This window comes from Rhinatrema bivittatum, chromosome 11 (assembly GCF_901001135.1).
Source record: "Rhinatrema bivittatum chromosome 11, aRhiBiv1.1, whole genome shotgun sequence".
In the NCBI taxonomy this organism is placed as follows: domain Eukaryota; kingdom Metazoa; phylum Chordata; class Amphibia; order Gymnophiona; family Rhinatrematidae; genus Rhinatrema; species Rhinatrema bivittatum.
In genome coordinates, this window is record NC_042625.1 from 94,786,581 (window position 1) to 94,802,209 (window position 15,629).

At 42.4% G+C, this 15,629-nt stretch overlaps 1 protein-coding gene across 2 annotated transcripts in view; it reads left to right on the forward strand.

Moving 5' to 3' along the window:
* The window catches only part of STK40 (serine/threonine kinase 40), a 46,235-nt gene that overhangs the window by 16,509 nt on the left and 14,097 nt on the right, over positions 1–15,629 (forward strand). For both annotated transcript variants that reach the window (XM_029619668.1, XM_029619667.1), the window contains exons 2-6: positions 2,826–2,936; positions 3,748–3,833; positions 5,325–5,468; positions 6,710–6,937; positions 11,188–11,240. In XM_029619668.1, the coding sequence (XP_029475528.1) occupies positions 2,826–2,936; positions 3,748–3,833; positions 5,325–5,468; positions 6,710–6,937; positions 11,188–11,240 (622 nt within the window). The remainder of the gene's footprint in view (positions 1–2,825; positions 2,937–3,747; positions 3,834–5,324; positions 5,469–6,709; positions 6,938–11,187; positions 11,241–15,629) is intronic.

Here is a 15,629-nt window from a genome sequence, read left to right on the forward strand (position 1 = left end):
GTGACAAAAACCCTTCTCCTAGCCTGTGTCGCTCTAGAGCAGTGATGGCGAACTCCAGTCCTCTAGTGCCACAAGTGGGCCAGGTTTTCAGGAGCTCCACAACGAATATGCATATGAGAGATTTGCATGCATTTCCTCCATTGTATGCAGATGTATTCCATGCATATTCATTGTGGATATCCTGAAAACCTGGCCCATGTGTGGCACTAGAGGACTGGAGTTCGCCATCACTGCTCTACAAACATCATAGCTACTTGTGTGTCCAATAAACATTTTGGATTGGGAGCGAACAAACCTTTTTAAAGTCTAAACCCTATCAGTCTCCAAAACATATACTACTAACAAAGCTGCTCTAGATTCTGTCATGGAATTATGTAGGAAATTGGACAATTGAGTTAACTGAGAAATCATCAACCTGCTGCCCAGCTACCATTCAATACATTGTCTCTTTCATTATAGTTTGAAACTGAATGATGGCTGATTTTGTTTCGTTTTGGATTTGTGTTAATATTTTGTATCTTACATCAGATTATATATATCGGAGCATAATGCAGTGAGCTCAGCATGAAGGCTCAATTTCCAATTAAATTGTATTGCAGTTTCATGTAGAGTAAAAGTCCCTAGAAAGGCTGTTTCCAGAGGAAGATCTTGTCAAACTTGATCACGTTCTTTGAGGTGATTAGAGTATCGGGGAAGAATGGTAGATTCTGCTTATTTGAACTCCAGTAAGGCCCTTGATAGAGTTCCAGACAGACTGGTGAGAAAACTTGATAAGTTATTAGCTGGGTGAGGAACTGACATAGGAAAAGTAAAACAGGCTTGAGGACTGCCAATACGTGTGATATCAGGGAAAGTTAATAGCATCCTCGGGTGTCTAGCAGAGATCACCCGCAGGGGAAAGGCAGTGATAGAGCCCTTGTGTAAGTCGCTAAGACCCCACCTGAAATACGCCACTGAGCTGTGGAGGGCCACATCTTTCATAGGATGGAAGCAGTTCAGAAGAGAGTCACAAAAAAAGTGAAGAGCCTGCAGTGCAAACCTTATATAAAAGACTTAAGGAACTCAAAACGTAGGATAGCGTTTTCAGTAGATGAAGCTGAAGAACGATGGGTTATGGAGGCTCCGAGGCAATATGAGAGCCTACCTTACAGGGATGACAGGCTTAGGAAGCGCAAATGACCAGAGACTGAGTAGGGTCTAAGGAGGGGTTTCCCAGATCAATCCTGTTGGCTCCACACCTGGTCGGGTTTTCAGGACATAAATATGCTTATGTTAGAGACCGCATATCTGCAAACTTCTCCTGCGTGTTCATTGTGGATATCTTCAAAACCTGGCTGGCTGTGGGATGATCTGGGCAGGTTTAGGAAGCCCTAATCTGCAAGCACAACTATGTAGAGTGGGAGGGGGCTTCTGGTTTGTGCTGATCATGTTTCACTGAAGTTTATTGAGGGGGGGGGCGGCAGAGAATTGGTTTTATACTCTTAGGATGATATGTGGACGTATTACAGGCCCCCTCTGGTGATAGTTGCGGCACTCTGTTTATGTGGTGTATCAGACAGGTAAAATTTCAGGCTTTCTCTGGTTAGTAACTTTATTTCTAAGTGCATGAAATTCAGCATTCCAGCAATCTACTAGTGAGAAATCAAAACTGGAGCCCATTTCCTGCTTCTCCGTCAGAGTCCAGCAGACTCTGAAACACGTCAGGCTGACCGGTGACTCTCATGCTTTGCTGCTTAATCGGCATGTTGAATTCCCTGACACAGTGAAGGAACAAGTTACCAGTATAAATAAGCCTGTGGAATGCTTGTCACCCCCAAGCACTGGGATTCCCCAGCACAGCAGAGGGCATTTGATCCACGGTGGGGTTGTATTGTGCTTTGATGTATTGATATATGTGCTTGAAGCATCTTTGGTTTACTGGTAAAACAATGAAAATCCTAACCTAAGCTCATGCCACTGCAAATGTTGTTATTGTTTATAGCTGCACAGTACTATAAATCGGATTAGATGCGACATGGATACTTCTAGTGGAAGTAGGCTCTAACCATGTGGTTTGTGTAAAAGGCAAGGGTCTTAACTAGAAACTGTTCTAACACAGTCTTGTCACATTGGGAGGTGTCATTGAGCGCGTATATGCTAAATGAGTTGAATTCCTGGTGATCACATGGGCAGAGGACGAAAGCTTGGCTTGTCCTGCAGGCATTAGAGCGAAGTGCCAGTGCTTATTGCAAAGGTGTTTTTAGCAGCCACTGACTGGGAGACCAAATGAGCGAGCTCAGGATTTGGGGTTTTGTTTTAAAAGAGGTAAGCTGTGTGAGTTTAAGTTGGTTATCGTTGTGGTGGTTTTTTTTGGCTCTCAGGCATGCCGGTTCCTGGTTATAATTTGTTCACACGATGGGCATAGATCTTTGTGGCTGGACGATGGCACAACACAAATTCAGTAATTGATACAGTTTATGTTGAAAGTGAGAGTTGTTGTACACTTACCGGTACTAGTTTACTGATTTCAAGAGCATGTAACAAAGCCACACAGCAGGGTTTGCTGAGATCTGGCATGGGACTTAGCTTCCTATGCCTTTCTAGTACTTTGTGTGAATAGCACTGTTCTGTACTCTGAGGATGGTCTGTACCCTCCTGGATTGCACAGGCTGTAGCCCCTGATTAATACAATAGAGAGCTGGCTCCAGTAAGAACTGCCTGTGACATGTAAGTAGGTGGAGGCACTGATGCATCATCGAGTAAAAAAGCTTGCAGTACCAGACAGGGTTTAGCAGAAGGGAGCTAGCGAGCAGTTGCTCAGACTAGTGTCTTTTCTTGCTTTCAAGAGCTAAGAATGAAGAGGAGAGCATCGGACAGAGGAGCTGGGGAAACATCAGCCCGAGCAAAGGCACTCTGCACAGGGAGTAACGCCAAGAGAGCAGGACCTTTCATCCTAGGTAAGAAGTGAAGCTTGCTTTGCCTGTTCTAATCCCTGATGGGGAAGGCTTAGGGCTGGGAAGTTTGTACATGGAAATGTATATGAGCTTGTCCGAGGGGGCTGCACGTTCGATAAGCCATAAAATTCCTGTGAATATCCTGCAGTGCAGACAAAATGAGCTTTGACACGTCCTGTATTTTATATTCTAACATACTTCTCAGTAAGCTCCACATTTCAAATCGCCTCTGTAGTGCATGATAGCAACACACTGGTGACAGTGATTTCATGCGGGGTTTTGTACTAGGAAATTCAGCTGCTAAAGCCTCCTGCCAGCTCTTGACGGATTTTAAATGGTGTGTACGGTGAATCCCGATACGTGCATCTCCATGTAGAAGAAGCACCTTATTTCAAAGGCTTTGAAGTGGGAGGAAGAGGAATTTTAGTGGATCCGCGTTGTGTTCAGTTCCGTTAAACTCCACTTGCAGGCTTGTATTGTTGTGGGACCTTGCAGATCTTCCCTTGCACTGCTGCAGCTAGTGATAATCTGGGAGAGAGCTCTTTCTCTTTGTGTAAGAGAAGCCCCACTTTGGGAGGCAGTCAGCATATGCACTGCCTGACAGCGCTGTGATCACTTTGAACGTATGGTGAAAGCTTATAGTATGTGTGTGAGGAGAGGGTGGGGAATAGGCATTGTCTTGTTCCACTAAGAAAATTAAACTTGATTTAGACGAATGTAAACTGCGTGACAGCTGCATATTTACATAACACTGCATTACTCATGGCTTTCATTCCTGCAGAGAAAATAAGAGCATTCTGTTTTGTGCTGCTAGGTCCCCGTTTAGGTAACTCTCCAGTGCAAAGCATTGTTCAGTGCCTGGCAAGAAAGGATGGCACGGATGATTTCTACCAGCTTAAGGTAGGCTAACCTGTGAATCAAAAAGTTTCTCCTTTTTAAATCATCTCCCCCATCTTTTTTTTTTTTTTTTTTTTTTTTTTTAAACACAACTGATTTAATAAGGAAAAAAGACAAGAGCATGGATGCAAAGAAAGCACAAGCAATCTGTTTTATACTGAATGCTTTTACCTTTTCTGTCCTGTTTTGTTCCTTCCTTTGGAATTATTTTGCAGTTTTCATCCACTGTTGACGTTTGTGCCCTGTCAATTAATTTGAATGTGCCTGCAGCTAGATCTTTTTTCTGTTTACCTCTTCAACATCTAGAGTTGGTATCTTTCGACACTGAAGATATATTTTTTCAGTTCAGCAGTAGGAGCTGTGTGGTTGTAAGGCTCCAGTTCAGAGCAAGTCCGATCTGCAGGGACAGTTAGTGCGTAGGAAAGGAGCCAAAACTTGTCTGAAGGAAATAAGAACAATTAAAAAAATATATTTTCCTATACCTTTAAATAAACTTTTATTTTTATAAATGCAGCGCTAACATTTCAAAATAGCTGTGATGTGTGAATAGTCTTACTTAACCTAGCAAACCTGTACAGTGCCAGAAGCTGACTGATATGTAAACTTAGCATTGTGATATAGTGAGGTTATGTGTCATTAGTAAGAGGACAGATGGTGCTAGGATAACCACCTACCTTTTGGTAAGCCCAGGCACAGCCGTTATCACTATGCAATAAAGCATTTACAGTGTGTACTGAAATAAGAGATGGCTCATGCATTACATGCTCTGCTTTTAAACACTGATTTTGTCACTCCTTGTGATCTGTTTCAGATCAGGTGCACTATATAATAGTTTTATGATCTCAACAGGCATTAGGAGAGTCCCCTTGCCAAAGAGCAAACTCTGTGCTTTTTTGGCTGACTGTAGCAAGGTAACAAGGTTCAGAGAATCCGTTCCAGTCGAACAGGCTGCAGGGTTTCACCAGCCAAAAGAACTGTCACCTGAAAGCACACACTGTCTTTCTAAAAGCAAAGTTTATTTATTTTGCTAAGCTACCAGTAATTTGTTTTAAATGAAAATGATAGCTTGCTTGACCAACAAACCCCCCCCCCCCCCCCCCAAAAAAAAAACCACTTAGTAAAATATGTCTTGTACAAAATAGCTTGACTTTCCCTGCACGGAAATGGAAGTCAGGAGAGCACATCTCTTCCCTAAGAAGAGAGGTGAGCTGTCACCAGCTTCTCAGGGCGAAAAGTGCCGTCAGTGCTGAGATTATCATAGGGACCCAGGCATCCTTTCTGCATGAGCCTTTGGGCAAAAAACCAGGCTCTTCTGTTGTAAGCATTTATACTGTACAGTCACTTTAGCTTAGAAGGAATAATTAAAATGCCTGATATAAAGCAGCAGTCCTGTGCAGGTATGACACTGCAGAGGTAGCCCTTACTCGCTTTGATATGGTATTGGACTGTGTTTAAACCATGAAAAAAAAACATTTTTTGTTTCTCTCCTGTAAGATTCTCACATTAGAAGAGCGGGGAGATAAGGGAGCAGAGACACAGGAGGAACGGCAAGGCAAGATGCTGCTGCACACAGAGTATTCTCTGCTTTCTTTGCTCCACAATCAGGATGGTGTGGTTCATCACCATGGACTCTTCCAGGTAAGGAGAGCAAACGAAGGCCATCCCTTGATAGTGTCCGAGTCGGGTTTCATTTTGTGATGAGAACTTTGGAAAAACAGTTTTACGATTTGATCCATTTTGAGCCACGAGGATTTTGAAAAGAATATGGATTTAGGAGGAACATATTTGAGGGTAGTCTTTTGACTACATGATGTGGGGGTATGTTAAGGGACATTTTGCTATTAACTGTTAGGTTGCATTAAATGAATGCTGCAGACCACTCACTACACAGCTGATTTTGTTGATGTAATTAAAAGAGATGATTTGTAATGCTTAACTAAATAGTATTTTTTTTGGACTATTTTTGAATGCCTTCAGAAGTGGTTGGCACTTCTTGTTTATGCAGAAGCATGGGTGGTACTGCTGTCTTCCTATCAACCCACACACAAACAGGGTCTCTCTCTCTCTCTCTCCTTTACTGAGCCTTGGATGCCGCAGCGAGTGAGACTCTGACTGCGAGGGATGTCAGGCAGGATGTCTGGGGATCGCAAGGTCTAAGTGGATGCTCACATTGAATATTTTAATAAGACAATTCTCTTGTATCTTTTGCATGTCCATTATGCTGCTCTTATTCCTTTATCTGGAAGTTAAGTGAGGAGAAGAATTGGAAAGTTTCCTGTTCATTGGTCTCCGCCTTCCCCCTTTTTTGTGCATCCTCAGCTAATTATTCCTTTGGTCATGTCTTCTTAATAAGATTTGGGATTAAAACAGCTCTTAAATCTATCTGATCCAAAAGTCTTAGGCCAAAGTGCTTCCCCATGGATGCAGAGTGCCAAAATATAGTGCAATAAATTCACTGCAAGAGAGAATATTTTTCTTACAAGGAGAATTTAGATTTTACCTACAATTTTGGAGGTTTTGTCGAGCTGTTGTATAGCTGATAGCTTCTTACCTTACTCCTGGCACGAGGTATGCATTTTTATCCTTTGCAAGGCTGGCAGGTAATGTTACTGTAACCTAAGAGAAAATGGAGGGTTTTGTGATAAATTCCAAATTACTAAATGACTGAGTGTCTAGTAGGATCTGCAGAAGAGCATTTTAATGTCTTCAGTTTCTGGGCTAGCAGAGGTGAAATGCTGCATGTATTTTTTTTCACATCTGGAGAATTTTCCCAAAGGTCAGATAACCCAGAACATATTTTGGTTGTGGCATTGGTGACATTACCTCAGGCAAAGCAGTATTTTAATGCATCTGTTTTTCCCTCACCTCTTTCCCTCTAGGACCGAACTTGTGAAATAGTTGAAGATCTAGAAACCAACAAACTGGTCCGAAAAATGAAGAAGCGAATTTGCTTAGTGTTGGACTGCCTCTGTGCTCACGATTTCAGTGATAAAACCGCAGACCTGATCAACCTCCAGCACTACGTTATTAAAGAGAAAAGGCTTAGCGAGCGAGAAACCGTGGTTATATTCTATGATGTGGTACGGGTAGTAGGGGCGTTACACAAGGTAAGAGGCAGATGATTGGGGATTTTCTCCCTGCTGTGTTAGACAAGATGCGTCCCGGGCATTTACTGTGCAAAATGGCATGTTGCAATATTTTTAGGAAGCAGTATTGCTGGAAAAAAAAACCTGTAACTGCCTTTTAAAGTCTGCTGGGGTGCTTGGAGAGCAGTAACAGTAACTTTCATGTTTTAGGGAACACTTTTTAATGTTTTAATGTTTGAAACGCACAGAAGACTTGGTGGCACTAGTGACCCCATCCGTACCACATATCTGATCCTATGAGCATATGCTACAACCTTTACTTTATTTCAAATCATTTTTAAATATAGGTGTATATGTGAATTAGACTAAAAAAATATATAGTAAAATGCATAGATCCTAGGAAAATTTAAAATAGTAGGAAAAAATGTCTTGGGTGAATACATAATCCTCCAAATATCAAGCTTTCCTTGAAGCTGATCCCTTTCGTTTCAGTGGAAGTCTGATATCAATTGGTAGCATAGCAGAAAAAATAAACATTTTGGCATGAAGACTGGAGTGCCATAAGGGCAATTTTGATTCGTCATAAAGTTCTGTTTGTTCAGCACTGGGGCAATGAAGCATAAATCAGGTAAACCACAAAAATGTTCAGATGAGCCAATCCAAGCAAATACAAGAGCAGCACACAGCGCTTAGACTAGAAAAGTGAATCATAGGGGCAGGAATAAATGATTCAGATACCAGCTTGCTTCTGCAAGACTGACCTGGATCCAACTCACTTAGGGGCCAGCTCGGTGGCAGTGCTGCACAAGCCATGCAGAGGAACCAGAGTTTGAGTCCTGGTTCTGCTCCCAGTTCGGTTGCTGTGGAGGCAGCGTTTACTGCCCCTGGGGGGGGGGAATGGAGTTTGTCATCATTTGGGACCTGCAATTGCAAGGTTCCGGAAGTAGCCCTGGTGCACGGTCCCCGATTGGATTGTTGCAGTGATGCTCGTATATAAAACGGGGAAAAATTCCCTGGGTAGTTATGAATGAAGGCTCACGGTGGCAGATTCCAGCCCTGGTTTCGATTTGAACTGGAAGTACTAGGAGCAGGAGGAAACTATCAGGTCAAAAGAATAGATTAAAATCTGATATGAGAACCAAACAATGTTATAGAATCTGTCCTGTGAGTTTTGAGGGGAATTCCTGAAATGAAAAATTGAGGCGCTGAGTGCAGTTCCTTCATTCTGCTCTGTCTCTCTCTCTCTCTAAGTGCACGTTGTGGATGCTTGAAGTCTTGTATACAAAGGAGATTTTCCTGCATGCAGAATGCGAGAAGCCATTAAGATGAACAGTTCCCCAGTCTTGCAAGATCCTTTCTTTTCCAGCACTGGCAAAGAAAGAGTCCCAGTATGCCTCCTGACGCTTGTTCAGGGTACCGACCCTTTGACTGCACTTCTGTGCAGCGTGAGAATCCTCTTCTCTGTTGGTTTGCCCTGTTAATTGAATGAGGATGACTATGACAGTCACAGGTAGTGGTCCATCTCGTGTTTCTCCTTCAGAGGTTTTTTCATGCAGTCTGATCACTTTCCGGCAATGTTCTGCCAGGGTGCCCACCCTCAGGGATGGCTTTATATCCATTTGCAGCTAATCAAAAGAGCTTCAATAAAGAAATGCAACAGCTTGTCCTGGGGGAATTCTGCGTTACTGCAGGGTGCATAATTTGTGCATATTCCCAGGAGAGCCCATGCCACGAACGGAGCGTGGGTGTGTGTGTAGAGAGGGGGGGAGGGGCTTGAGTGTGGGTGCCAGAGAAGAGGGATCCTAGATGAGATTGTGAAAGTGTGTGTGTGTGTGTGTGTGTGTGTGAGAGAGAGATTGGGAGCTAGTGTGTATGAAAGGCATTGTGTGTATGTGAGGGTGCCAGCCTATGTGAAGGGATTGTGTGAGAGAGAGAGAGAGACACACACAGGTAACCTGTGTGAGGGTGTATGCGTGAGAGAGGGAGCTTGTTTGCAAGAGAGAGGGACCCTGTATGAGGGGATGTGCATGTGCGAGAGAGTGAGGGAGCCTGTATGAGGCTGTGTGTATGTGCACTAGAGACCGGGACAGAGGGAGCCTGTGTGAGGGGCAGTACTGAGAACGGGGTCAAACTCTGGGAGTGCTGATAGAGTGGAAGGGGTTGAGCCTAGAGGTGGAGGGGAGAGATACTGGCAGGTGGAGGAGTTGGGGCCTGAGAGAACAAAGTGGCCAGGGGAGTACGGAGAGTGTGAAAGGGACACTCTTACAGTGAATTTCTAGAGAAATTCTGCTCAGAATATTTAAAATTCTGCATCTTTAAGTAATAATTTTTTCTGCATTAATTTAAAATGTAATTACATTCTGTCATGTAAATTATTTTAACCAATATAAAATATGCAGAATTTTAAGATGTTTTGCACAGAATTCCCCCAGGAATAAACAGCACAGAGTGTGCACTGCCAACCACAGTGCGACTAATCTTGTCCCCATATTACACAGGCCAGGGGAAATTGGCCATGAGTAATATCAGAGATGCACGGTACCTCTGAAGGAAAGATTTTCCATTAATTCAGATCATCATCCCTGATATTAAAAGCATATATCCAAATAGATCTTTTCTTTCCCCACATTCTGTTTTATTTTTTAAACACATGTGAATACCCTTTTAAGTACACCGTGAAGACCCATAGGAATCTGTTCTGGGACCATTCCTTTTTAATATATTTATAAATGACCTGGAAATGGAAACACCAAGTGAGGTGATCAGATTTGCCAATGACACAAAATTATTCAAATTTATCAAATCATGAGGACTGAGAAGTTGCAAGAGGACATTGCAAAACTGGGAGACTGGGCATGCAAATGGCAAATGAAATTTAATGTAGATAAGTGCAAAGTGATGCACTTAGGGAAGTGAAACCCAAATTTTAGATACACAATGCAAGGTTCCACATTGAGTCACCTCTCGGGGAAAAGGATTAAGGTGTCATCATTGAAAATATGTTTAAATCTGCTCAGTGTGCAGCAGCAGCTAAGAAAGCAAATAGAAGGCTAGGCATTATTAGGAAAGGAATGAAGAATAAAACAGAATATCCTAATGCCTCTGTATCACTCCATGGTGCATCCTCATCTTGAGTATTGTGTGCAGTTCTGGTCACCACATCTCAAGAAAGATATATAGCAGACTTAGAAAAGGTACAGAGAAGGGTGACCGAGATGATACAAGAGATGGAACGATTCCCTTATGAGGAAAGGCTAAAGAGGTTAGGACTCTTCAGCTTGGAGAAGAGACAGGTGAGGGGAGATATGATAGAAGTCTATAAAATAATGAGTGGAATGGAATGAGTAAACATTATTTAGTTGTTTACTCTTTTGAAAAGTACAAAGATCAGGGGAGACACAGTGAAGTTACTATGTAATACATTTAAAACTAATAAGAGAAGATATTTTTTTACTCAATGCATAATTAAGCTCTGGAATTCATTGCCAGAGGATGTGGTGAAAGCTATTAGTCTAGTTGCATTTAAAAAAGGTTTGGACATTATTAAGGTGGAGTTGCAGAAACCACTTCTTATCCCTGGGATAAGTGCTTGGAGTCTGTCTACCCCTTGGGATCCTGCCAAGTACTTGTGACCTGGATTGGCCACTGTTGGGCTTGATGGACCCTTGGTATGACCCAGTATGGCAAGCCTTATGTTCTTATGTAAATTCTAGGGACAAATCGCTTGCTTTACCATTTTTCTTGCCAAATTTATTTTGTCTTAATGGTGTCTTGTGAGATAAAATGTCTTAAGTGTAGCATCACTTAGAGATGAGCGATCATGTTGTAATGGACCAAACTTGTCCAGATGATAAAGTTTTTCTTCAGCTTCACTAGTTTTCATTCAGTGAGTGATAGAATCAAGATACAGCCATTCTCATTTTAATCTGCTTTTCAGAATTAAAATATGAGTTTACAACTGTAGCAGTGCATACATAGTAAAATATATATATATATATATATATATATATATATATATACATACACCCAGTACAAGGCACCCAGGATTACACAGTAACTTGCGACTCCCAGCTGCTGAACCAAATGTTCATCCTTGAGTGGAAGTTCTATAGGGAACATTTAGGGGTCACAGCCAGAAATTGCAGATAAATGACCCTTTCTCTTAATGAAAGTACCTGTGCTAGAAGATTTTTTGCTTTCACAGGATTAGGCTGAAAACGGGTGTTTTATTGTTTGAGATATACTAAGACAGACACTTTTTTATTTTGCAGAAGAATATTGTACATAGAGACTTGAAACTTGGAAACATGGTGCTAAATAAAAGGTAAGTTGTCATACTTGTGAATTGTCCGGTTTTAGCTGCATAGCACAGTTTCAGCACTCACCCAAAGTACTGTAATGCATATGTATCTGGAAGCAAGGTTCGCATGGAGTTCTGTGTTTGTATTTATTCTAAGAACCTTATTTTTCATTGTTCAAGAATTCATGGCAAAAGAGAAACCATTTTATGAAGTAGGTGGTTATGAATTCTCTGGTTATAAAACTTACATTATTATTTATAATTCCGCTGTGCTTTACCTCTTCAGTTTAATTGCTTTGTCAGTGATTCAGAAAGGTGGCGTGTTACTGTCCCTGCTTCATGGCAGCCGCCCTGCTTGCCCACTCCTAACGATGATCCCGTTGAAATGCATGACTTTACGTTACACTTTTCCACTTTTAATTTCATCTGCCATTAAGATGAACAGGTCCCCAGGCTTGCAAGATCCTTCTGAAGGCTGCTTGTATGTTAACTACTTTGAGTGATTTTTTTGTCATCTACAAATTTGTTCATATCACTCATTGCTTCCTTTTTCCGATCATTAGTGTAAAAGTTAAACACCAGGCCCGGTGCAGATCCCTGGGGCACACCATCATTTACGTCTCTCCACTAGGAAAGTTATCCTGTCATTTAATCGGTTACCAGTAGGACATTGTTGCCTATCCCTTGGCTTTTTTAAATGCTGCAAGGACTCTCATGAGGGGCATCCAATGTCATCTGAAAATCTAGATAAAATTATATTGATGGGTTTGGCATTATCCCTGCATATTTACACCTTCAAAGAATTTTAATAGATTAGTAAGCCATGACATCTCTTTGCTAAATTCATCTTGGCTCTTTCCTATTTAGTCATATTTATCCATTTGATCAGTAATTTTGTTCTTAGCAATACTTCTGCCATTTTACCTGGCACTGACGTCAGGCTGACTGGTTTCTAGTTTCCTAATACACCTCCGGAGCTTCCTTAAAAATTGGCATTACATTGGCTACCCTTCAGCTCTGAGGTCCAGTGGCAGCTTTAATGAGAGGTTACAGATCTACAGTTTCATATTAGAGTTCCTGTGGAATTCTCTCGCTTTCCTTTTCCAGATTCACACCGCTCTCTTTCAGCTCCTGGTTCTGGTGTGGCTATCGCCTGAACATCGTTTGCAGGCAAGAGTGAAGCAAAGAATTAATTTACTTCTTCTGCTTCAACCCTTATCCCTCCTCAAGCTCCACTTTCACCTCTGCTGTCCTCCCTCTCAGTCCTTGAAAAAGATTTTAGCAGTTTTGCCCAATTACAGGGGCCACATGGTCCTGCAAACACATTTTCAAACTCCTTACAGAGTTTCCCCTCTGAAAATGTGGGGCAGGCCAGCCCAGCAGGTCCTCTAAAGGAGGTGCAAAATCAGTGCCATGAATCATATGCAGAGGTTTCAAAACTGAATCTTGTCTGGTGTTTGCTGGCCTCTCCTGCCTCTTTGTGGGGAGGGGGAAGCAATTAACACCTGAGGATTTTGACTGAATAACTATTTAGTTTGCTGGGAAAAATGGTTTGAAAATTGCCCTCCTTGTGTTTTGCATCTAAGTTTGCCAATGGCTTGCGCCTTCGTGCGGCCTCTTTCACAGCTGCTACTTGTTTTGGGCCTTTCATCCTTTATCTGGTGGCTTGTAAGATGCAATCTTTAAACAAACTCCATAACTCATGCCATCTTTAAACCTCTGCAACTGCTTCTCTTTCAGTTTCCTTCTGGTACTCTCCCTTTTTAAAGTTGCGTGCTGCTGCAGTAGTTTTATTTATTATCCTACCTTTAGTGATTATGTCAGTTGATTGCATTATGATTGCTCTTGCCAAGTGGCTCCACATCCCCTTATCCCTTGCACCAGGCCATTGAGAATTGGCTGTAACGAGGCTGCTCCTTTTGTTAGACTCGCTGCTTCAGGAAAGCCAATTATGGCATCTGGAAACTTTACCTTCCCTAGCATGCCCTGAGGACACATTCACCCAATCAATATTGCAATAATTGAAATCTCCCATTATTGTGCTTCCATTTTTACTGGCCTGTTAGCATTTCGCAGTCTGTTTGACCACCCTGGTCAGATAAATGGTAATACATCTCCGCTGCTGTCCATAGAGTTTATCTCTGTTTCCTGCTTGACTCTGTTCCATCCTTAACATATTGGCACCACTTCTGTCTGCTAGCAGTGTCCCAATGGTTATCCTCCTCTCCACAGTTAGGGTCGTACATTTGAACTCCTTTTATTTTTTTAGATTTTCGGCATTTGCACCTAGATACCTCTTTTATTTATTCCGTTCCTGTGGGCCTTCAGCTCAATCAGAATCAGGACCGGGGTCCTGGCACTGCAAGCTCTGATTCACAAGTACCCGGGGATGCCTTTTCTCCTATTTTATATCCCCTCACCCCAATATACCTATAATAACTTTTCTAGCCCATCAAAGGGCCACTCAGTGTTTACAACAACCCAAAAAAAAATGAAAATAGGTGAATTTTCAAAGGAGAAAAGCATGTAAATGTAAGATTCTAATGTGGCAATTTTCCAAAGCTTGTTTACCCGCGTTCAGTGCACTTAACACGAGTAAAACTAAAACCTATGGACGGTTCAATGGCATAAATTGTGATTTACTTACATAAAATATATTTGCATATTTAAAGTCCAGTTTTAAACACACAAATGCTTTTAAAATGCAGGCCCTAAATATGTAATCACATAAAATAATCAGATATAGTAAAAAGAAAAAAAGTAAATTCAAAATATCACAGCACTATACAAATAACTCCAACCGCCAAAAGACCTACTCAGACACCCCCCCCCCCCCCCAATCACAGATGGCTACTTGGGTCAGTGCACAAAGGTGACACCTGGCTCTGTCTCCCGTGGCAATAGCCAATTCCAGCCGACCCAGGGATGAAACCAGGCGCCTTCTCCATGGCAGTGGCCCCTCTGTTCCTTTTATTTCTATTTACAGCGCACTCTTAGGTGAATTTTAAAAGCCCAGCGTGTTTCCAAAACTGGGAGGGAGATACGTGCAGAAGTTGGGCCGGCGCACACTCAGCGCATTTTAGATTTTAGAAGGCACCAGAATAAGCGCGGATCTCCTGCTACACGTGCACACTTTTTTTTTTTTTTTTAAGAGAGAAGGGTTGTGGGCGGGGCACGGGCGTTCCTGAATTTCTCGATGAAACCACTGCTAAATTCTTATGCGCTCAAGCTCGTGCTGGGGTCCTCTGCCTCGTAACATTACTCCTGCTCTGGATGGCGTGCGAGTCATAAAATTAAAAAAAAAAAAAAAAATCTAGGCATGTCAGCAGGGAGAAGAGAGGCTTTTAAACCTGGGGGGCTCGCAAGTCCTATCCCTTCCGTGGCCAAACTGGGAAAACCGGTAATTGCGTCTGTGCACGTGTCCACTAAAATCCCTCCGCTTACACGGTCGAAGCGGCATTAGTGCACACCCACTTAAAACTGTGCACACTCGCGCGCACCTTCAGCCTGTTTTATACCAGGTGCGCGAGCAGGCAAACGCACGTCCATGTGCGCCCGCGCGGCAGTTTCAAAGTTACTGTTTTTATTTGTAGTTATTCAGGTACTTTGGAATCTCTTATATTTGCTTTTTCATTTAAATCCACCGGAGCTACTTTGGCTTTTCCCAGGCCGATCTAATTTCCCTGTTTTAACAGCATCTCTGGAAGATGCCATGGGGCCCCTGAGCATCTGTCAGCTTGTCCTCCTGTTTCGATTACAAACTGCGCTATCTCCTTTCTGATTCTTACCAGCAGCATCCGGGTTCCATTCTGGATAAGATTTCTTCTGCTTTTCACGGGGCTCAGTATGGGAATCCCAGCACGGTTTTCTTTCCATTTCTGGAAGCTTCTCGTTCTGTCATGCCAGGTGTGTGGTTATAACTAGCTAGAGTCACGTGGCAGAGGTTAAGAACCTAAGAAGATAAGAAATTGCCATGCTGGGTCAGAGCAAGGGTCCATCAAGCCCAGCATCCTGTTTCCAACAGTGGCCAATCCAGGCCACAAGAACCTGGCAAGTACCCAGACACTAAGAAGATCCCATGCTACTGATGCAATTAATAGCAATGGCTATTCCCTAAGTAAAATTGATTAATATCTGTTAATGGACTTCTCCTCCAAGAACTTATCCAAACCTTTTTTGAACCCAGCTACACTAACTGCACTAACCACCTCCTCTGGCAACAAATTCCTGAGCTTTATTGTGCGTTGAGTGAAAAAGAATTTTCTCCGATTAGTCTTAAATGTGCTACTTGCTAACTTCATGGAATGCCCCCTAGTCCTATTATTCGAAAGTGTAAATAACAGAGTCACATCTACTCGTTCAAGACCTCTCATGATCTTAAAGACCTCTATCATATTTCCCCTCAGCCGTCTC